Source organism: Suricata suricatta, chromosome 10, assembly GCF_006229205.1.
Source record: "Suricata suricatta isolate VVHF042 chromosome 10, meerkat_22Aug2017_6uvM2_HiC, whole genome shotgun sequence".
Classification (NCBI taxonomy): domain Eukaryota; kingdom Metazoa; phylum Chordata; class Mammalia; order Carnivora; family Herpestidae; genus Suricata; species Suricata suricatta.
In genome coordinates, this window is record NC_043709.1 from 3,701,488 (window position 1) to 3,724,371 (window position 22,884).

A 22,884-nucleotide genomic window follows, 5' to 3' on the forward strand; every position below is an offset into this window, starting at 1 on the left:
GCCCACGCCTGGCTTCCACGGACCAGTGCCCCCAAATCCCGACCTCAGAAACGTCCCAAAGGGGGCTCGAGGCCACAGTCTGCAGAACTGGGCCACGCTGCAATCCCAGGGAGAGTGGAGTCCCACGTGGGGCTGAAATCCCACCACTGCCGGGCCCCGGGCCGCCCAGATGAGCTGGGACCCGGGAGCGGGGAGGCTCTGAGCCACAAGTGGCGTCCGTGCCTAAGAAGACGGGATGAACCCGGGAAGGGTCCGGAGGAGAGGTCTGCGTGGAAGCGAGGCGCCCTGCCGCATCCCCGCGGGTCCCAGGGTGCCCTGGGGGCGTGGCTCTGTCATCAATGCTGACCAGCAGCCAGACACCCTAGAGACCCAGGGTGTCCCTGAGTCTTCCAACCTGGGGCTTTGCAGAGTTTGGCATCTGATAAACTGAATTTGAATCCCTTGTGCCTAAAAAGCTGTGTGACTTGGGCAACTGAGCCCTGTTTACTCATCTGGAAATTGTGTAAGATCGCAGGCCTCGCAGGGATCTGGGAGGAGGGAAGGAGGCACGCTAAGTGCACGGAGGCGGCTGGGGGCGGGGGGACTCCGTGCACACTGGTGGCCTCTTTTTCCTGCCGAAGAGAATTGTTATTTCTCTACAGCAATTTCTAGAGGGGACCAGAATCCCCTGAGCAACACATCAGATGCCAGGGCTCTGTGTCTTGCCTAGCAGGACTGGTCGAGGGGCACACGGCAGGCTTGAGCCACACTTCTCAGGGGTGGGCATGGCATCAGAAACGACGTGGGTGGGAAACTGTTCCAATACATGCGGCCCCGCCCCAGAACCTCTGGGGGGGCCTGGGGGGGGGCTCTGAGAAGGCCTGAGGGGACATTCCCAGGCGCTTTGCAAGTGGAGAGCCCCCTTCTTGAAAGACTGTCAGGCACGGGCCATCAGGAGGCTCACAAAACTGTTTATTTTCCCACCTGTGATAAGAAAGGACGGATGCAGGGTGCAGAGAAAGCCCAGCCATTCCCGTGGGGAACGCGCACGGTTCGCACACACACCTAACAGCCTGTGGCTTTACCTTTTCCGTTTCAACAGAACCGCAGGGCACCTCCTGAGGGCTCCCCGGGGCACTGTTTATGCAGCTTCTGGGCAGAATGGGCCACACCTGCTGCTGTGCCGTAGCCGTGTCACTGGGCACACCCCTTCCAACTTCTCCGCCCACTCCCCCACCCCCGCCGAAAAAAAGTACCGAACATCAAATTTCATACAATCAGTGCAAGAACTGGTTTCCTTCAGCATCTGGACCGGCTGCCCCCTGAAAAAGTCTTTCTTTCCTTGGTCCTTCACAACGCCCAGCCCACAGGCAGAGAGAGAGCAACAGTTAACCTTTGTGTTACAAAAATAATAAAAATAGGCAAGATTTTCAACCAACAGTTGAGTAATTGGACTCATTTAAATACTGAAACACATCAGATGAAAGCATTCATCTGGGCGCAGCTCAATACATGTAGGCCTAACGCTACAAACAAATACATATATTTAAGAGATGTCAGTGGGGCAGGTGTGGTTTCTGTGGCAATGACTTGGCCTGGAGGCGCAGGTGTGGCTGCACCAGGACAGGCCCTCAGAACCAGTACTCGGAGACAAAGATGTGCACGTTAACGACGTTTCGGTGGGACACCACCCCCCCGATCACGTAGTTCATCTCCAGCTTCAGGACAGCATGGAACGGGCCCACGATGGGCCGTACTTGGCGCACGACACCTGCGGACAGAAGGGAAGACAGGTTAGACCTTGGCAGGCCCCGGCTGCATAGCATCTGCTTCCCAGCGGTCAGTCCCAGACTCTGTTGCTGTGTCCAGGGACAAAAGACAATGAGCACACTGCAGCCACCTTCCTGATGGAGGATTTGAAAGAGCCTAGAAGATTCTGGGCCTGGTGTGGAGCGGATGCCCAGTTCACACCTGTCCCCCACTCTTCCTACCCACTGTGCCCCGTTCTGCCCCTCGGGAAGAAGCAGGGGAGACATGATCCCTTCCCTGTGACATAGAAGATCCCCGTGGGGTCCTGGAAACCCTTTACCCAAGCGCCGTTGTCCCACGGGACATACCCTTAAACCCCTTGCTGTCCATGCCTCTGCGGAGGGTGACACCTGAGCTCAGGGGAACAGGTGAGAAGACGCAGCCCCAGCCACAGAGCCTCAGCGCAGGCGCAGCCTGAACAGCGGAGGTTGGGCAGGGCCTGGAGCCTGAGGACAGGTGGCAGATGTGGGGGGAAGGGGGCAGGTAACAGTGCCAGGGAAGCCTGGCTGTATGAGGCTGCTGGGGTGGCAGCGGGCCCTTCCTGGAGCAGGGAGGGACCACACAAAGGCCCTGACTGGAGGCCTCCTCCCCTGGGGCTCAGACCCAGCTCAGCTTGGCCCGGGGGTGGGGGGGGGCAACTCTAGGCTCTGCCCATCTGCAGGGAAGCGGGCCTGGGCAGTAAGAGTGGACACTGGAGCTCTCCCCGGCGCAGTGCCCGGCCACCTCCCTGTTTACAGGCCCTGTGGGCACCTCCTTGTCCCTGAGGGACAGCCAAAGGCCCAGAGAGAACTCTCCCGCACTCTGGGATGAGACAGCTGAGGCGAGGGCAGGCTGTGGAGACACTGCAGCCTCTCTGGGCCTCGGATGCCTCTGGGAGCAACAGATACCACGTGACCCGTGCTTCTGCACCGCATGCTTTAGGTGACCTCCTAGCGCAGCATCTGCCTGAGGTGTGCAGGGCGACCTCCCCACCAGACTGAGGGCTTCCCTCTCCCCCCTCCCCCCAATTCATGCCTTCCCCCAGTGAGACAGAGAACATAATAGAATTCCGGCCTCAGAGCCGGTAGAGGATCAAAGTAAGTGCAGTGCTGAGAGAAGTCCAGCTGGGGAGAATGGAGGAGGTGGAGTCTGGTGCAGTCAGGGAGGGTTTCCTGGAGGAGGCATTCCTCCCTGCAGAGGAAGCAACACAAGCAAAGTCTGCAGGCCCATTGAGTCTCGGTCACCAAGAGCTGTTGACATTTAGGAATGGATGACCTCCAGGGTCCTTTCTCGACCCCACCTGCTCCGATTCTATGACTTGTCCGAGGTCCTGCGACACAGGGGGCGCCTCCCTGCACGTACTCTACACAACTCTCGTGGCCGAGGGGAGCTGCAGAGGTGACGTCACCGAGGCCGGGGTGGGAAGGGTGGCCAACCCCTGTCAGTCACATCACCCTGCGGACTAGCCGGGCGGATGCTTGCAAAGAGCAAGCTTGGAGCCTGAAGTTCCACAACCGCAGGCTGAGAAATCGCCGGACTGTCCGCTGCATCGGCTGCTGATTCCAGGCTGGGTTTAGAAACATCCCCGCCACAGACTTAGGGAGCACGCACGGGGCAGCGCGGGGAGGCCCCTGACGCCCGCCTTCGCCTGCCTCGAAGGCTGGACAGGGCCTCCCGCACCAGCGCTGGTTTCCGGTCAGGAACCCCAGGTTCATGTTCAGAAGGCGATTTGGGCGTGCCATCCCCCCTTTCACTCTCCGGGTTTAGGTTTCAAAGTGAAATAAATGCCCAGCAGCCGGGGTGGAATTCCAGGCTGTTCTAAGTAAACAAGGGCTTCAGCTCCGATGGGGAGACACTCTGCAGGCTGTCAGCACCCCTTCTCTGCCCCTGCGCGGTGCTGACATGGCGGCTTCGTCCTGGGTGGACGCCTCGAACACCTTCAGCTCGCTGCTCACGACGCGGGCTTCTCACCGCCTCCGCCTGCCGGCGGCTCCTTCCCAATGCCCCGCCCCCTGTTCCCAGGGCTGCAGGTGCTGAGTCCGCCTCCACCCCCGGGCCCCACCCCCACGGGAGCCCGGCACCTGCTGTGCTCCTGTCACTGTCACCTTCTCCTCCTCCCGCCCGCCCGAGCCCCACAGCGGTGTCCACCAGCCTCAGGGGCCTGGGGTAACCGCTGACTTCACCCACCCTCACCACTGAGGTTAAGACTATGCTTCTGTGCTCAGAGTTTCCAGATCTTCAAGGAAGAGGAGAGTTTCTGTCTCAATAATAAATAAACATAAAAAAATAGCAACCTTCAAATAAAAATAAAAATAACAAAATAAAAATAAAATAAAATAAGAAATTTAAAAAATAAAAAATGAAAATAAATAATAACAAATAAATAAAATAAATAAAATAAAATACCTAAGATTATATAAACTACTAAAAAGAATAGCAAACTTCAGGGCTGTCTGGGTGACTCGGTCAGTTAAGCGTCTGACTCTTGGTTTGATCAGGTCATGGTCTCATGGCTTCAAGGGTTCGAGCCCCACGTCAGGCTCCACCCTGACAGTGCAGGGCCTGTTTGGGGTTCTCTCTCTCCCTCTCTCTCAGTCCCTCCAACAATAGTGCTGTCTCCCAAAATAAGTAAATAAACTTAAAAAATAAAAATAGCAACCTTCAAAATCAGAAACAAAATGAGCACGATCATCCCCTCTCCTTCCTCCCTCAGAAGGGACTCCTGGGTGGCAAAACGCATCCCATTTCCAATTTATTAAAAAGAATTTTTTTATGTCTTTACTTTTTTATTTTGAGAGAGAAAGAGTGTGAGCAGGGGAGGGGCAGAGAGAGAGGGGAAACACAGAACCTGAAGCAGCTCCAGGCTCTGAGCTGCCAGCACAGAGCCTGATGCAGGGCTCGAACCCACGGACTGAGATCATGACCTGAGCCGGAGTTGGACGCTGAACCGACTGAGCCACCCGGGCGCCCTCCCATTTCCAATTTAAAGGTGATCTGATTTTCGAGGTACGCGGAACTCTTGCAGGAGGGAAAAAGAGAGCAAGCGGTGAGTATTCTTATTGGGCTGGTTTTAACACGTCCTGAAAGGAAAGCCCGAAACGTGTGGAGACAGACGTCTGCGTCCATTGCGGCTCTGCCGGAGGCTTGACCTCGGTTACAGCAGGTGCCTGGGCTCAGGCCACGGCTGCGCACAGGGGCGAAAGCAGCAGGGAGGGGGCCAGGGGCTGCCTGAGTGCAAGGGACGCCAGGAAGGGCCAGGGAGGAGGGGGCCTGACCCCGAATACAGGTCACATTCAGAGCAGGCTTTGCGCAGGGTCTTCACACTTAACAAGGGAAGTGATTAAGGCGGAGCAAATATTCGTGCTGCAAGTGTGAAACAAGAAACCGCAAGTGCAGGCGGGGGCAGCGCCCAGGAGCGTGCCTCTTGTCCTTCCGCCTCCCCCCTGGCCGGAGGAGCCTCTCGCCCCCTTCCCTGTGACCTGAAGTCTACACTGAACGTCCACCTCCGTCCACAATCCCTGCTGCCCCAGGCCACACCCATTCTGTGGACTAGCTCTCCTCCCCCTGCTCTGGGTTGGGTGGACATGTCCCCTCCCTTCCCAGAGTAGTTCAGGCTGGAGTTCTACCTCCTAGTCCTCCCTTGGACCAAACCCAGGCTTTCTCCTACTATTGCTTTATTCTTCACAGCTTTCCTACATCATCCATTCATTCATCCATCCATCCATCCATGTATGCATCCACCCACCCATCCATCCATCATCCATCATCCACCCATCCTTCACCCATCCATCCATCCATCCAATAGAGGGCATTCCGCCCGGAGCAGGTTTAAGGAAGATTCCGCAGACATTTAAATCGGATTTTGAAGAACAATTACGAGCCTAGGAAGCACAGAGGACATGTGCAAACCCCAAAAGTAGGACGGTTCAGGCCAGTGTCAATCTTGGAGAGACAGGCAGCTGAGGCTGAGGAGGTGCCAAGGCTGTCCCCGGGACCTCCGGCCTCTCAGCCTCCCAGAACCAGAGATCTGGGCCTGCAGTCTCCTGGCTTCCTCCCCGCCACCGGCCTAGAGCAGTGTGCATTCGGAACTACCACCAGCCTTCCTACTGCAGGGAAACCGGGGAGGGGGCACCAGAGACACGTGCTGCCCATCCGTGGCAGCACTGAGGCTGGGAAGCCTCCCCCAGGGCCGCTTCCAGCCATCGATGTGATTCTGCAGACACGATATTGGCATCTGGCACATGCCAGGCCCTGGGGACCAGCTGGGCTGCTTACGTCCTCCTCCGTGAAGCCTCCCGGCCCTGGGGTACCCGGTACCCGGTCTCCCTCGGCTGTAATGCCACAACCGCCCATTGTAAGGAAGCCACGTGGTCAGCTCCCCTTTCAGGGACACCTTGTTCTTCTGTCCCCCTGTCCCCAGCACAGGGCCTGGGGCAGGACGCGGCAGGAGCCCGTCACAACTACTGAGCGGGATAAAGGCCGGGGAAGATGAGATAGACACCAGTCCTTGTGGCCCCCACAATCCAGGAAGGAAGACAGAACCCGTCCTGAAGGGAAGAGGGGTTGCGGATGGCTCTAAGGGACAGTGGCTCGTGACCACTGGGGCAGCAACATGCAGGCCAACGGGAGAGGGGCGTTTCTGTCTTGCTGGCGTGTCCACCTGACCCGCTGGGCGCTCGCCTCCCCAGCTCTCCGGAGTCCCGGGAAAAAAGACCAAGGCCGAGGTGCCGAGTTCACTGCAGTCATCTTCCAAACCCTCATCCTCGGCATCTCTGCTTCGGGACTCAGACGCTGCTGGTATTCCTCAGCCTGTCTGCGCCTCTTAAAGATATAATTAAGCCTTTTTTTCCCCTTTGAAAAATGTAGGGCCCCTCGGGGGTTTCACCTTCATGTCTCCTCTCTTCTTCGTAAATTGCAGCTGATGTGCTGGGACCCGGGAGCCAAGGACGTGAGGCACCCGGTCCGATGGGGGACCTTCGTCACCTCGCGGGGTCTGTGGTCTGCATTCCTGGCCCGTGAAGCCACCGCCCCTCAGCCTCTGCTGCCTGGGTGGCGCTCGGCTGCCCCGCCGCTCGTTGGGGAGAATGAAAACCGGCAGCGGGCTCTCTGTGCGAGTCCGGCGCCCCTGACACGGGACGCTGGTCCATACAGAGACCCGCCGTCGGCAGCCTTGGGTTCTCACGCTCCCAGCAGCGCGGCCTCCTGCAAGTCACCATCCTTTCCGGAGTTCAGCCTTCACCCAGAAGTCCCGTGATTCTACGTGACTGAGCGGCACGTCAAAGAGGATTTTCACAAGCAAGATGATGAATCAAGAGACTTCCGTGACTCTCTCATGTCGGTGGACATTAACTGTGCTTTGCACAAGAGATCCGAAAGACAGAGGGAAGAGTCACATGTGGACGTGACAAAAAGTGACAAGCAGTCAGCACTTGAAACCCGGTGACAGTCACTTGCTTCCTTGGGGACCAGCAGTCTCCCCGATGCAGCCTAAGCCTGGAGGTCAGGGGCATGTCTTGGCCACTCTTGGATCTCTGGCTTGCGGAACATAGCAGGACCTTTGTCCCACTTTGTACCTGATCACAGGTGGCGCTCAACCAACACTTGAGTGAATGAATGAATGAATGAACTGAGCACCAAAGCATTAAGCACAATCTACAAGGGGGACAATCATCACCCAGAAAGGACAGTATGGGGGGAGGATGCACAGCAGCCGGAGGTCATCGCGTCTTCCGGCGTCGACCGCCCGGACGGGGAGAACGGGCGGCCGGCACGCAGAGCCGGGAGCAGTGCGGAAGGCGGGTGCCGGCCTGTGAGCATGAGGCGCCGGGGCCACGACCAGGAGGTCACAGGAGACCCACCAGGTCTTGCCAAACACAAATGTGACCACACTCGGGAGGGGCATGTCACCACCCGCATCTCAGCGAAGTCGCCTTGGCAGACGGGGATGAGCAGCGCAGACCAGGGGCAAAGAGGAAAACTCGAGAAAATGAGAAAACGAAGAAACCCTGCTGGTACATACAAAGCGAGAAACCACAGGGGGTGCCCCGCCGGCTCAGTCGGTGGAGTGTGAGACGCTTGATCTCCGGGCTGTGAGTTCGAGTCCCGAGTCCCACGTTGGGTGTAGAGATGACTTAAGAAAACAAAACAAAGCCAGAACACGGATGGGCTGGGAGATGGAACAGAGCAGGCGAAGGGGAAGGGAAATGGCAGGGTCCCACGTGCTCTCTGGGTCCTCAGCACAGCGCTGTCGGGGACAGGCCTCCCTTCCCGGGGAGAGCAGAGTGGGCTCTGGCGGCCCAGATGCCCCTGGTCACGCGGCTCACAGGTCCGGATGCCAGCCAGCTGGGACTGACCCCAGAGCCCAGCCCTTCCCACCCTACTCATCTCCTTCCCCCTCACTGGGCTGCGCGATGTAGAGGAAACTTCCAGAACGCGCTTTCCCTGGCGGAGTCACACACATAGGGCCAACCTGGCAGAAAGGAGCAAACCATGAAACAATCACCTCGGTCGTTGGCGGGCGAGGAACTGGGCTCCGGGAGCCCTGACCTCTAGCCCCGAGAAACACCCAGGCAGGCGCTTGAGAGGAAGGCGGACAGGTGTCTGGGCTTCGCATTTAAAACACCAAGTGGCGGGCTCAGTCGGTTTATCGTACTGATCTCAGGGTTCGTGGGTTCGAGCCCCGCGTCGGGCTCCGTGCTGACAGCTAGCTCAGAGCCTGGAGCTGCTTCCAATTCTGTGTCTCCCTCTCTCTCTGCCCCTCCCCTGCTCACGCTGTCTCTCTCTCTCAAAAATAAACAAACATAAAAAAAAGTTAAAATACCAAATGCCTCCCAACATGTCAGCAGAACTCACTGTCCATATTTCCCGATCATTATAAACGGGCTTCCCCACCGGCCCCCCTGAGCCAGGGCAGCTTGGACGGGGCAGCCCCCTCCCGGAGAGATCTGGAAGGAAGTGCCGCTCCGCGCCAAACCTGCCTTCGCCCCCGCGCGGAGGCTGACATTTCTGCCGCGTTTGGGCTTGCGAAGCCAAGTTCCCAGCTACCCTCTCGTCCGCCTGTGTCAGCCTCACTGGTCCTGGAGGAGGAAATGGGCTCAGTGCAGTGAAATGAGTCAGGTTGGGCTGTCAACAAGCCAGCTCCGGGCCACCCAGGCCCCCTCGGAGAAAGAGAAGGCCTGGCGCTTTTCTGGAAGGGACTGGCCGTCTAATGTACCGACTGTCACCGGGTTGCCCGTGAGGCCCTGCCCCTCGCGTCGGCCTGCCGGGGTCCTTCTGCCCCAGACCCAAGCTCACCAGCCGCTCAGATCTCCCAGACGCCCCCTTCCCCCAGTCTGCTGCCCTTCTCCAGCCTCTAGAGAACTGGGAGACGGGACTTCAGCAGCCCCCGGCTTCCCTCTCCCACACTCAATCACTACGGAGGTGGAGGCGGTGAATTCCATCCACAAGAGTTTCCAGAGGGCACCCCCCCCCCGCCGCCCTGTCTCAGGCCAGGCCTGACCTTCCGACACCTTCCCCCCTACCCCCAGCGCACGCCCCAACTGCGGCCACGGCCGGCCTTCCGGAACTTGAGTCTGATCTGGGCTCGTGTGTGCCTCAGGCACCCCAGGCCCCAGCTCCCCACAGGTGTGGGGCGCACACCCTGACCAGGCCCCCCACCCGCTGTCAGCCCGATGTCTCAGCGCTGACCCCTCCTGCTGCCCCAGGATGAGCTAAGGCCACGGAAGGCAGAGGTGACTTCGAATTAAAGACCTAAGATCCCAGAGAGAGACCAGCCCTGGCCTCCGCTGACCAGAAGGCAATACTGCACCACCTCCTCCTTCAGAGGCGGTCAAGGCCCCGGGAATTAGGATGCCAGCTGGGGGGCGGGGGGCAGCTGCTGAGGACAGATTGGGTGTCCCAGGCCCTGGCAGCTGGCCGTACCACGCTGCCCCCTCCTCCTTATTCCCCAGCAGGCCCTGCGCCTGGCGCTGTGGTGACAAACACTGACCAGCGCCGCTGGGGGTCCTCGCGGGGCTCCGGCCCCCACGGAAGTCCGACATGGATGGTGGGGCAGCGACGCTGGGAAAGTAAGCCAAGAGCCTTCGGCAGAGCCCGGGAGAAGTGCTCACCCCAGGCCGGGCACCGGGAGGGCACCGAGGGTTAGTCCTGGCCGGGCATCGGAGGACCAGCCGGCCTGGCAAGGAGGGGGGAGGGGTGCTCAGAAATGCGGATGCAGAGGAATTTCAGGGCCGGGCTGGACCTCCGAGAATAGGACTTTGCCCAAGGTCACACAGGAAGGTCACGGCCCAGGGGCCCCACGGGGAGTCCTGAGCCTGTGCCTCCGCCTCCTCATCTGGAGACGCGCTGATCACCTGGGGGTCCTACGAGGGGCATCTCTGACGTGCCGGGAAGAGTGGGGGCCCATGGGAGGGCCCCGCAGGGCTGGCCGTCGTCTGAGGACAGCGAGGACTCGGACGCCACTCGGGGTCCCCGGTCTCGGCCACGGAGCGCACGTTCCTCGCAGAGTCCTTCCGGGAACCCGACATGCTGCCGGAAACGCTCTCGGCGACAGTGGGTGACGGGGGCCCCTGGGTCCCCGGTGCGCGGACGGCTGTCGGGTGAGGCTGGTGGGCGATTCGCATCGTCACACTCCCTTCAGGTTTGCACAGCACCCTCTCCTGCTGTTCGGCTTGTTTTCCTCCTTCCTTCCTCCCTCCTTCCTGGGGCGTCACCAGCTGTGTGTCGGGGTGGCCCTCTGAGAACCTGTGTCCTGGAGCCCCCAGTTCGGCTGCCATTTCACACAGTTACGAGGTCAGGTGCAACGTGGGGCCCGCCGCCTGCCACCCCATCTCTGCTCCATGGGATCCCGGCACAGGGCACAGAGAAGTGTCTGGGCCTCTCCGCCCCCTCCCCTTCCAGGGACCCCACCGCACCCCTGCACCTCCGCCCCCACCTCCTCCCTCCCTCGGTGAGGCCTCCAGCCTCAGGGTGAAGTCAGGCCGCAGCCCATCCCGGGCCCAGGGGCGGCTGGGACTCGGCTGGCTGCTGGCCAGGGTGTGGCCCTGGGGTGACGGTTGGAGAAGGGAGAGCGCCTAATCCCCGGGATTTGCTGTGAAAGCCGGGGTGGATCGCCCGTCACCCGGCAGGGACAGCCTCTGCTGCCCGCAGGTGGGCTTTCTGAATCTCCTCGTCAGGCCCGCTGCTGGGGCCAAGCTGTTCCCAATCGCTGCAGGCCGGGGTCAGAGCGCATGTTTAACCCCTTAGGGGGTAATGATTTCAAAGAGGTGATCTGGGCCCTGCTGCTGGGACCACAACGGTGACCTGAAGCCAGATGGCCGGGTAAGGCAGCGCTTTGCTCTGAGGGAGGCCTTGCCTGGTGGCAGGGGTGGGGGTGGGGAGGGCAGCGCAGGGGTGCCTTGAGGTTGGTATCCGGGCTGCTGAGTACCAGTCAGTACCCTGTGCACTGCACACAGAAGAGGCTGCGCATGCTGCTCCCCGAGGGTTTTGCAGTGCACAACATGTTCGGCTGGCCGTGGCAGCCCCGCCACACCCCATTTCTCTCTCCCTCGGAGACGCTAACAGGTACGGAGCCTACAGGCGCTCGGACGGCAGGACGCTAGGGAAGCTCACAGGCAGCTTCGGGAAAGCAGGCTCGGGGCTTGGGCGTAAATCTGAGCCCTGCACCCAGCCCAGGGCCTGGCCTAGAGTAGGAACCAGAATGTTCTGTTGAATCAGAAAAATGACTCAGGATGACAGACCCTGGGAGGCACGGCCTCCACCGTCCAGCTTCTGGCCGGGCCTGCCCTGCCTGCGGAGGCCACCATGCACGCTGGTCCCGTCACCCCCGGCCGGGGGGCCTTGGCACTGTCCCGAGCGCCTCACTGTTGGCCCCATCAGGTGCACCAAGCTCTCTCCTGCTCCAGCTCTAGACGGCTTCCTCACGGGGGGCTCATTTAGCCCCTGACAACCCGCCCTGCAGTGCTCAACTCCCTCTGCTCCTCCTAGCGGATGGTCACTAACCCAGCGACAAAAGCATTACGGCAACGTCCCCGAGATGAAAACAGAGGCTCAGAGAGGTTGTGTGAACTGCCTGAGGTCACACAGCTGGAAAGCGAGAACCGAGAATCAAGCCCAGAAGGCCTTACCCTAAGTTCAGTTCTCGGACTGTGCACACAGAGACTCACTCCTGTCTTGTCCCCAAAAGGGCCACCCCAGCTACTGATATGTTTCAAATGGTAAACTTGGGGGCGCCTGGGGGCTCAGTCGGTGAAGCGTCCGACTTCTGCTCAGGTCGTGATCTCACAGTCCGTGGGTTCGAGCCCCACATCGGGCTCGGTGCTGACAGCTCTGAGCCTGGAGCTGCTTCAGATTCTGTGTCTCCCTCTCTCTCTGCCCCTCCCCCGCTCGCTCTCTGTTTCTCTCTCTCAAAAAAAAAATAAACATAAAAAACATCTAAATGGTAAACTTGGAATAGAGTGATAATCCTTACACACTCAGACGAGATTTAGGATGCTATTTCAAAATGAAAATGTTCTTAGTTTCCTTTAAGAGGGGTCCTCAGGGAGACGCCCCCGGCAACACGCATCACGCTTCAGCGCAGACAACGTGGAAGTGGGGACCGTCCACGCCACCCCGTGGGGCGGACTCTGCGTGCCCCCTGTGCACCGGAACCGCTAGGGGCATTCACCTGGGGTTCCATCCCATCGCACTGACGGGTGTCTAGAATCAGGGCCTGGCCCTCCTACACCTAACGCAGGCGACCGCCTCTAGGGCCAGTGGGGCCATCACGTGACCCTCCATTCATTTCAGATTTTACCCAGCAGCGTGGGGCCAAGAGCTGGAACAGGGGTGCTTCTGTTTCTCGGGGGCCCTGGGGGCCCCCGAGCCGCCTGTGAGGCTCAGACCAAGAACAGACCTAGCACCGTGCGGACCCACTTGCCAGGTGCACCCCTGGCTGACCGGCTGCGGGACGCGGGGACAGCCCTTCTGTGACTTCTTCTCTCACCAGTGATGCCAGCCCGGGGGGCGGGGGCGTCCCACAAGGCTGCACGAGGAGCGCTCCCGAGGGAAGAGGGTGCTCACAGGCATCGAGCTTGGCAAGGGCTCTGTGCCCGGGTCTGAGGGCACACGTGGGCACCGGGTGGCTTCCCCCTCCCCAGTGAAACCAAGCGGAACCTCCAGACCCTGTCCCCGGGCCCAGAGTGGCCTTGCACAGGGACGTGAGGCGGAGCCTGGACCCTGGGGGGCCATCCCTTCTCCCGCCAGCAAGGATCACAGGTCTCGGACAGCAAAGCCCCTGGGCGCCCATCCTCCCGCAGGGCCCCACGCGCCGCGTCCCCTGTCCCCACCTGCACTCACAGGGACACCCTCCACATGCACTCACGTGCACTAACCCCGTCTACACTCAGGCCCCAACATGCACTATGCAAACATGCCCTCTATGCGCACACACTATACACGCGCACTATACGCGCCCGCACCGCACATGCCCCCTCCCCACCCCGTCAGACCACACGGCTCTCCCAGAGACCAGCTCACAGACGGAGCAGGCCCTGCGCGGGTCTGCAGATTGCAGGTTATGTGCAGAGTGGGTTTCCAGCCAGAAGGTCCTGGCAGTCCCCCTAGGCTGCAGCTGCCTTGGGTGGCACAGCCGGGCGAGGCTGAGCAGTCCCCCCTACACCCCACGCCCCCCACCAGCACTCCGCGGGCAGAGGCGAGCAGCAGCCCGTGGGAACAAGAGGGAGCCGGCCCTGGTCGGGTGAAGAACCAGAGAAGACGTTCCCTCGGCACACGGTGGTGTTTAAACCTTGCCTCCAGACTGTGTAGACGGGAAGGGTTCTTTGCTCACACGCGGGGGGCTCAAGGCCCGAGACCCCATAGCCAGGAACACTGAGGGCGCCGGAGCTTGAAAGGGGAGGCGTCACTACCTATCCGCTCAGGCTGCTGCTGATGCCAGCGGTATAGACGTCGGCTGGTGTAGACCAGAGGAAAACAGGGCTGCGCCGTGCAGTCCATGGGATGGGAGGCTCTGGGACAGGCGGCCCGGGTCCGGGTTCTGTCCTCAAATGCACCCCAGCTGAGAGGCCCTGGCAAGCCACCTGGTTCCTCTGGCCTCAGCCTTCCCATCTGCGAAGTGGGAACAACCAGCACCACAGGAGGCTGTGGAGGGGGTCTAGAAGCAGGGTGGGCAGCGCGTGCCTCCCCAGGAATATCACGGAACTCCAGTGGCTCCCTGCGGGCCGTGGAAGTCCTGGGAGTCCCGGCCCCAGGGCCCCTCCTGGCCTCTCTCCTCCCTCTGGTAGCACCAGACTGAGTGGGGTGGCCCTGCTCCCACCCCGGCCCCGGGCCAGGAACGCCTCTCTGCCGGGCTCGCTCCTGCTCAGCTGTCAAGGCCCCACACTTGTGTCACCTCTTCCAGGAAGCTCCCCGGGACTGCCCTGTGAGGCCGGCGGGGCTGCCTCTCCTCTGTGGGTCCAGCACATCCCACACAGCGCTGGGAGGGGCCCGTGTGGTGCCTGCGCCCCTCTCTGGGCAGCGAGCTCCCCCAGAGCATGGGAAGAGCGCCTCTCAACTATCTTCGCCTCCAAGAGCCGACCCAGGGCCTGGCCGCAGGGTCTCTGCGTGTTCCCGGAGCCGCGGGGACGGTTACACAATGGGGCGACAGAGTGCAGGCAAGACCTCCAGACACACGCGCTCGGCAGGAAGCATGTGGTGCGTGTGTTACCGGAGCCCCCTTGGCCCCACGGGGTGGCAGGCCCCTGGGTCACTGAAGAGTGGACATCACTCCACACCCCAGGACTCGGAGTGACTGCTGAGTCGCTGGCCTGCAGGCTGAGGGCACCTGGGCGGAGACGCTCCAGGACTCGTGTCGAACGGTTCTCGGGGAGCTCCAAGGCCGCCCTTCACGAGTAAAGACCGCCCCCCAAATGTATACGGTCAGGTGTGCGAGGGGCACTCGGGGGGCGCAGGATGCTAAGCGTCTGACTCTCGACTTCCACTTGGGTCACGATCGCACGGTGCGGGGGCTCGAGCCCGTGTCTCCAGGCTGACAGTGTGGAGCCTGCTTCGGATTCTCTCTCCCTCTCTCTCTGCCCCTCCCCTGCTCGCTCTCTCAAAATAAATAAATACCCACTAAAAAAAAAAAAAAAAGATGTTTAAAACACCACTGTGCTGAGTGAGGGAAGGGGGCCTGGGCTGCTGTCTTAGATTCTTCACCCAGTCAGGGGCCGGGGTCCCAGGGGCCACCTCCCCGCTGCGGCGTGCGCTGCTTCGCCCAGGCACGGGACCGGGCTCTGCACCCCCACATCCCTCACGGTGCTCTCCCGTCACTCGTGGGGGACTGTCAGCCTCCCTAGAGCCTGACACGCCGCACATAGTAGGTGCTCAAGAAGCCTGGGGCAGCGGGCAAGCTGGTTACTGAGCAGTCCTGGTGCCCTCCAGGCCCACGGGCCCCCCAGGCCCGGCCGGCGGGGACCGCAGTCACTGTGGCCAACATTAGATTCCTGCAGGTCCCCACATGCAGTCAGGCCCCGCCGGGACAGCCGCCTTGGAAGCAAGCGTGCATACCTGCATGAAATCGATCTGAAAGGTAGCTTACGTGCAGGGTCTCTGAGGCCAGAACACAGGGGCGGCCACAGTTCCAGCCAACAGGTTCATGGAAATCTCACGAGGCCCAACGCTAACGCTGCAGGTACCGCGGATACCGATTTGTCCTTCCGGGTCTGTGCTCGTTCTAGTAAAATTAGAGCCTTCCCATTGATTACGTGCAGACTAAGATCCAAACCCCCCACTCTCTCAGGGAAGGACGGTTAGCAAGTCCATCTCTTTTATTTCAGTTTATTTTGGGGGGCACGGAGTGAGCTACCTACTAGTTTTAGGGCTGTCCTTACTTTAATTAATATTATTAATCATAAAGGGCGGCCACTAATGCAGTTATATCTTAGGAATCCCACCGCACCCAGGGCCAACGTAGAGGATTCCACTAAGAACAGGAAACGTGAGGGGCGCCTGGGTTAAGCGTCTGACTATTGAGTCAGGCTCAATTCACCATCTCAGGGTTCGTGGGTTCGAGCCCCGCATCGGGCTCTGCACTGACAGAGTGGAACCTGCTTGGGATTCTCTCTCCCTCTCTCTTCCCCTCCCCTACTCGCGCTCTCTCAAAATAAAATAAATAAACTTAAAAAAACCCCAGGAAACGTGAGATGTACGAGCCGCAGTGGATTGTGTGGAATCACGGCTCCGTCACAGTCTGGTGGCGCTTTCTTGCCAGGGAGGGGTCAGTGTTCTAGGAGGCTGTTTACCCGCCCAGCGCCCAGCTGGGCGCTCCGTCTTTTCAGTGCGGCCTTGGGTAAACACGCGACTGCTCGCTGTATGTCGCTGCCCGGCGGGGAGCCAAAGTCCCAGCCCCCTGTGGCTGACGTGATGTCACAGGCCCCCTCCCTGGGCACCCTCAAGTTTGTGAACCGGCCACGTGGTAGCAAAAAGCCACCAAGTCCCCTGGCAGTTCACCCAATGGCCAGGGATCAGGCTAGCCGCATGCAAAATGAAAAGGCGGGTCCAAAAAGCAACTTAAGGGGCACCTGGGGGGCTCAGTCAGTCACTTGAGTGTCCAACTTCAGCTCAGGCCGTGATCTCACAGTTCATGAGTTCGAGCCCTGGGTCGGGCTCCGTGCTGACAGCTCAGAGCCTGGAGCCTGCTTCGGATTCTGTGTCTCCCTCTCTCTCTGCCCCTCCCCTGCTCACACTCTCTCTCCCCCCAAAATAAATCAATAAAATATTTAAAATATTTTAAAAAGCAACTCAAGCCTAGCGCTGTCTATAGCTCAGCTTGGGGACATTTCCGTGAGTCCCCCCACCCCCTCCAGAGCGACCACCCGAAGGGCCCCTTCTCCACGCAGCCCCTGACTGCAGCCGGCGCCCCACAGAGCCAACCAGGAACCAGGGGCTGGATGAGGAGGGCTTTGTAGTGGCCCGAGAATGCCTCAGGCAGTAATAGGGCATTTTTGCACAGGCTGAAAATGCATTTTTCATTTTTCGCTGACAGCTGGCTACGGAGGAATGCAGGGGGACGGCTGCTTGGGCCTTCCCCAGAGCAGGGGCTGCCTTCAGCCCCGCTAAGGACGGGCTGGTAAAGGACACATTAGGCAAAGGCTGGCCCTTTTGGGCTCTAAGTGGACTCGGGGCATTTTCCTCTTCCTTTATTCGGGGGAAGAATGAGCTCAGTGGCTTCAGGGTCCTGGCGGCTGGTGCACTTGTTATTTCTCTGGGCCCCAAACTCTCCATCACTTTGCCTAAGTCAGCCCCGGCCATCAGTGGGCTCCGGCTCTGGGTGGTCGGGGTGGATTGGGCTCCAGGCCCGCTCTGCCCCCAACGCCCCTCACCCATGGGGACCGTCTCGCCGTGTCACAGGGCTGTGGCCGGGGAGGAAACACCTGCTCCTGGCACTCACTGTTAGCCACTCCTTCACACGTGTCGAGACTCAGCTCAGACCACACCTCCTCCGGGAAGCCTTCCTGACCCCGGCGTCCAGTGTCTGCAAAGTGCACGGCCTAGAGTGGCAGGGGTTCAGCCAAGGCCTGTGAGCGGGGAGACATCCCCTTCCGGGCGTGACAGGCAGCGTGGGGCTGCGCAGCAGCTCGCATGGGCCCCCGGAGCCCCTGAACCCAGCTGCATTTAGCCCGCAGGAGGCTCCAGTGGCTCCAGAAAACACTTTCTTTTCCTAAGCACGTCTCGGGTTTCTGCTGAACACAAGGCTTGAAAAGAGAACCACTAAAACCAAGTTTGCAACTCCCCTCCCCCCTCCCCGGGGCCGCAGGTGTCTCTGATGCTGGGTCCCAGGGAGACGATCACGCTGGTCCCTGGAGGACGGGGAGAGCCGAGCCGGGGGGCAGGGTGGACATGCTCGGCCAGGCCCTCAGGCAGCTCCCGCCGGGCTCACGTCCAGCCGCAAACCATCGCTGCAGCTGGACAGGCCTGGCGCAGCCGTGCGGTGCCCGTGTCCGGGGCCACCGTGTGCCAGCGCAGCTACCCCGAGGGGCCCAGACGCCCCGGGGGTGCACACGAGTTATTTGGGACAGGAGGGGAGGAGGAAGGAGGCGGGGTCCGGGAAGGTCAGGGAAGAGACTGGAAGCTGAGAAATGAGTCAGCAACCACTAGGTGTAGAGAGGAGACTCCAGCCCCAAACACAGCCCGGGTCCTGGCTCAGCGAGACCCTGCCATCCAGGCTCCTTTGGCCTCTGTCCTCCAGCTGAGAGCGGACACTGGCACAGGTGAGCCGCAGGACCCTGGCCGGAGGGGCATCCCGCGGTCCTGCTGAGGAGCGGGGGCGGCCGGGCCCACCAGAAGCGGGGCGCATTCCCCAGGGCCAGGCTGGATTCCAAGGACCAGGGCACGCATGACCCGGCGCAGGGAGGGACGGACGCTCTGTCTCTGAGGCCTTACCCACATTCCATTCCCAGGGGCTCCGTTCTGTTCCCTGCGCTGCCCTGGGGGGCGCAGTCAGAAGGCAGGCCAGCCCTCCCGCCTCTCCGGGCCTCAGTTTCCCCCTCTACGAAAAGGAGTTGGAAGAGAAGGTCTCTGGAGCCTCCAGGCTCTGACACACCAAGATTTTCTGCCCCGGTGGATGGGAAGCCGCGAAACGCAGACTCCCAGGTTGATTCTGTCTGGGGTACAGATGTGGCTAGAAAAATGTGCTGGTGGGCACTGGATGGGGGCCCAGCCGCCGCCCCACCTCAGCCTGGGGTCCCCCCGGAGGGACTTAGCTGGGAGCCGAGGGGGCTACCCGCCAAGAGAGCCCTCACAGGCCACAGAGGCTTGTCAGTGTCTTCAGGGTCAGATTTTCATGCTGTGTTTGTGGGGCCACCTGTCCCCCTGGCTGGAATGCAAATCCCTCGGGGGCAGGGGCTGCGGGGTCCAGATTTCCCTGTGGACTCGCACAGCGCGGCCCAGGGCCCAGCACCGACGGCGCCTCCGGAAAAGAGCAAGAAGGGAAAGAGTGAATGAGTAAATCCGAAGATTCTAGACCAGCTCTTACTGTTCCTAGGTGGTGATCTGGCCCGAGTGGAAGCCACTCCCACGCAAGCGGAGCAGACCCGACCCTGCTTCCTCCGGTCCGCCCTCATCCCCAGGCCCGGAGGTTCCCTGAAGCCCCGTTCATCTAACATGGGGGAAACTGAGGCCCAGGGCGGGCAGAAGGTTTTACCACGGCCGACAGCCAAGCTGCACGCCCTCCCCTCGGAATCCCAGGGAGGACTAATGTACCATTAATTGTAATTAACGAATTATTCCTGCTGCCAACTAGCGGAGGAGGCGGCTGGGGGTGGGGAGCCCCTAAATGACTCAGTCATGTTTACAACATGCAAACCCATTTAAGAGCTTGTAAAGTCGCTATAAATGGCTCTTTGGCAACAGGGGAATAACGATCCCCAGTCTCCAGCTGCCAGTTTAACAACGGTCGGCAGCGGGGGCGCGGAGACCAGGGGTCGAAGATCCAACAGCGCCACCTAGAGACCTTGTTGCGAAACGCTCCGCTCCAGGGCCGACTCGGCGGCTCCCCCTGGTGGACACCTCACAGAACCCAGGGCCTCGGAGACCGCCAAGCCGAGGTGGGGGGGGGGGGGCCCTCCCACCCTTTGCAAAGGAGAAACTGAGGCCCATGTGAGGAAAGGGCCTGGAACTTGGTGCTCAGCTGCTCTGAAAATCCTCAGAGTCTAAACTTAAGTCCAAAATGGTAGATGGGACTGTTTTCATCCCCCTAGAATTTAAGGTCTATAAAAACGTGACCGTTCAGGAGGGGTTCATGAACCACTTCCCCACGCTCACCTGCTTCCCTGGGGCCTCGGATGGAGCCCTCGCCCTTCCTCTCTGCCCCCGCGGAAGGGCCCCAGCCCTCTTCTGTGCTCCCGCACCAAGAGGTGCACGTGGCCCGCCAGGAGGGACAACATCTAGACACACCACAAGCATGGGCTCCGGCTCCCCATTTTCTCTTCCTTCTATTGCGCCACAAGAATAAAAATCCTAATGGGTCCCACTGACCTGGGTGGGGATTGAGTCCGAGACAAACACCTCACCTGTGAGGTGTGGTCAGAAGTTGGTGGCTGTGAGACACAGAGACCCAGTAAACCCACCCCCCATTTGCAGGAGTGGACCCGACTCCAAGCCGCGGCGGCCCTGGGGGAGGGGTCCCAGCTGGCCCTGCAGGACAGCAAGGGTCTAGGAGGGGGGCTCAGACAGCAGCTGGGCAGTCCAGAGAGGTGGTCCCAGCGCACTGGCCGTTGGCCAGGAAGCGTCTGGACAGACCCGGACGCCCCCGCTACTCACCCACAGTCATGCCATCCATGTAGCGCTTGATGATGTCGAAGGAGTCTCGCAGGTTCCCTTCCGTGATGTCGAAGATGATGTCGGCGTGGTTGGCAGGATACACGGGCATGATGGCGCGGAGAAAGATGATCTCTGCCAGACAGAAGCCAGCATGGAGGCCCCAGAAGCCCACGCCCCAGGGAACCTGCGCCGGGGCGGCGGAGGGCTCCCGGGGGCTCCCAGGTCACAGCCCGTCCCCCTTGGTACCAGTGGGGAAACTAAGGCCTGGAGAAACCTCGGATCTCCTCTGAGGTCATAGAGCTCATCGGAGAGACAAAGGGAGAGAGATCAGCAAGGCCAAGACGGCGGGCGGGCCTGTGCCCACGGCCATGCGGGTCAGCAAGACCACTTCTCCGGGAGGGCCGGGCAAGTCGATGGCAGTGCCCACCTCCTCGGCCGCCGGACGCAGAGCCGGGCAAACCGCCGCGGGCGGGGGGCGCAAGGCCCTGGCTCTACCCTGGCTCTGGATGGTCTGGGGGGGGGGCTCCTCCCTCCCTCCAGGCCTCAGTTTCCTCCTCTGTGGAGTGAGGGAGGCGGACCGCTGGCGCCCACTAAGGGTCCTTTCAGCGCTCAAGGTCAAGGTCAGGATTTGTTGGGCCCAGAAGTCTCCAGCCACGCTCCACTCCCTGGAGCATCAACTCAGAGACCAGTACCGCTGGAGAGGACACAAAACCGGCCGTGAGGGGTTTGGGAGAGATTGGCATGTGGTTGGCGGAACCCATCACTTTGCACGTGGCCAATGGCAGTCAGTAATTTTCTCTGATCCACGTCCGTGCCTCCCTGCGGAGATCCCGGGCCTCCCCTTTTCCAGAGGAATGAGCCAGCAAGTGGGGAGGCAGGGGCCACCTGCCCTTTCAGGCGACCATGTCCTCGGGGGGGCCTCTCCAGCCCTCGCCACCCCCTCCCCCACACCCGGGGTTCCTGGTCTGGCAGGGGCTCTTGGGGGACCCTGTCGCGGCGTGAACACACGGGTTAGGTCGTGCCGGCTCAGCGACACAGGTGCCCTCGGAGGCTCACAGTGCTCTTCCTTATCGCTGTCCCCCGAGCCTGGTCTTGAGCCTGACACACGGGAGTCCCAGTCACGTTTCCTGCGTGCATCGCTCACAGAGGAGCTCCTCCCAGGGCTGGAGATGGAACCCCGCCGCCCCCTTCCTGATGCTCAGCACGGGGGCTGCACACCCAGCACCAAGGCATACAGCACCCACACCCAGCCTCCCAGCAGGTGCCGTCCCAGGCCCCACCCCAGGGAAAAGGGTGCTGTGATTGCAGGCCTACACAGCAGGCCAGGAGCTGCCTGCGGGGTGGGGGTTGGGACACTGCTCTGCTCCTGGGCTCCCTGGGTCCAGCCTAGCCCCCCTGCGGTCAGCATCAGGTGCAGCCTGGTAAGGGCTCCCAAAGCCTTGGAGTAGAAGCCCCAACCCCAAGCTAAGGCTTATCCTTTCCAGCCTGTCTCTCGCCAAGCCTCCACCCTGCCCGGCCTGAAAACCCGGGCTTGGTTCCTCAAATGCCCACTGCCCCCCCCACCCCTGCCAATGCACCTCCAGACCTTTCCAGATGAGTTCTGCTCGGCTTAGCACCCTCCTCTGTCCCTCTTCCTCACTCTCACTCTTCACCTCCTACTTAGACCCAGCGTGGAAGTCACTTCCTCCCGGAGGCCCTCCCTGACTCCCCAGTGCCCAGCAGGGAGCCAGCACCCAAAAGATATTTGCCAGACAGCTGTGACCCAAGAGCACCCTCCCGAGCTGAGAGCGCGGAGGGGGCCGGCTCGGGGCCACGCTCTGGGGACGGAGGGGTGTGGAGGCAGGTCCACACCTCGCCAAGGAGAAGCTCCTCGGGGCCAAGCTCTCGGTAAAGCGTTGGGAGGCCCTGGGGGGCGGGGAGGCTCTCTTGCAGGGACCTGCCGATTCCAGCTGTGGGAGCCGCCACTCACCTTCAGGACGGGTGAACTCTCGGAAGGTGGGCAGCGAGACGACCGTGTGGGAGATGGTGTGCACGGGGTCCAGCACGCAGGTGACGTCGTTGGGACGGCAGGACTTGATGCAGCGGACGGTGTCCGTCTTCTCTTGGCGGAGCCTGAGGGGAACCACAGCACAAGAGGCGGATGGGGAAGCCGGAACGGCCAGTCCCTCAGAGACCCGGGGTCCAAGAGGGGCAGCGGGTGGCCGGGCGGGGGGCACCCATCCAGAGGCGGCCCCACCGAGCACCGCAGTGGCCGCCGCAGCCCGCTGGTCGTCAGTGGGGGGGACGCCTCGTGGCCCTCCCTGCGACCTGGACTTTCCACCTGGCTGGCTTTGGGGGCGCGAACCTTTGCCAGCTGCTGATCATACAAAGCGACTTTCAGCGTCTACACCTGCAGACACATTTGTTCATTGACTCACTCAACAAGTGTGTTTTGAGGGCCTGCTGAATGCCGGGCGCCAAGGAGGCCAAGCAAACATGGGAGGCGTGGGCCCGCCTCCCCAGGGCCCTGGGTCAGGTGGGTCGCAGGGGTCGTGAGTGAGGGAACTCATGCGCGGTGCCCCGCTTGGTGCCCAGCTCGGTGCCCAGCACGGAGAAGCCAAACCCACGGTGCCGCGCCACAGACGGGGAGGGGGCAGAAGAGGTGGGGGCTTGTTTCAGGTGCAAGTTTAAAACACACCGGCTAGAAACATTCAAAACCCTCTTTGCTTGTAAAATAAAACACAAATGCAACAATTCCCCAGAACGAAGATGTAGTTTAATGAGTAATATAGTCACTGCTCAGGTTACGGAAGAGACCTTTCATCTACCACCTGAGCCCCT

General features: G+C 60.9%; 1 protein-coding gene across 1 annotated transcript in view; it reads right to left on the reverse strand.

The window, feature by feature from the left end:
* Positions 1 to 930: 930 nt before the first annotated feature.
* Positions 931 to 22,884, reverse strand: part of FBLN1 (fibulin 1) — a 61,384-nt gene continuing 39,430 nt past the window's right edge. The window contains exons 14-16 of the mRNA XM_029955176.1: positions 22,034 to 22,176; positions 20,065 to 20,196; positions 931 to 1,750 (exon numbers count right to left, since the gene is read on the reverse strand). Of these exons, the coding sequence (XP_029811036.1) occupies positions 1,611 to 1,750; positions 20,065 to 20,196; positions 22,034 to 22,176 (415 nt within the window). The 3' untranslated portion in view covers positions 931 to 1,610. The remainder of the gene's footprint in view (positions 1,751 to 20,064; positions 20,197 to 22,033; positions 22,177 to 22,884) is intronic.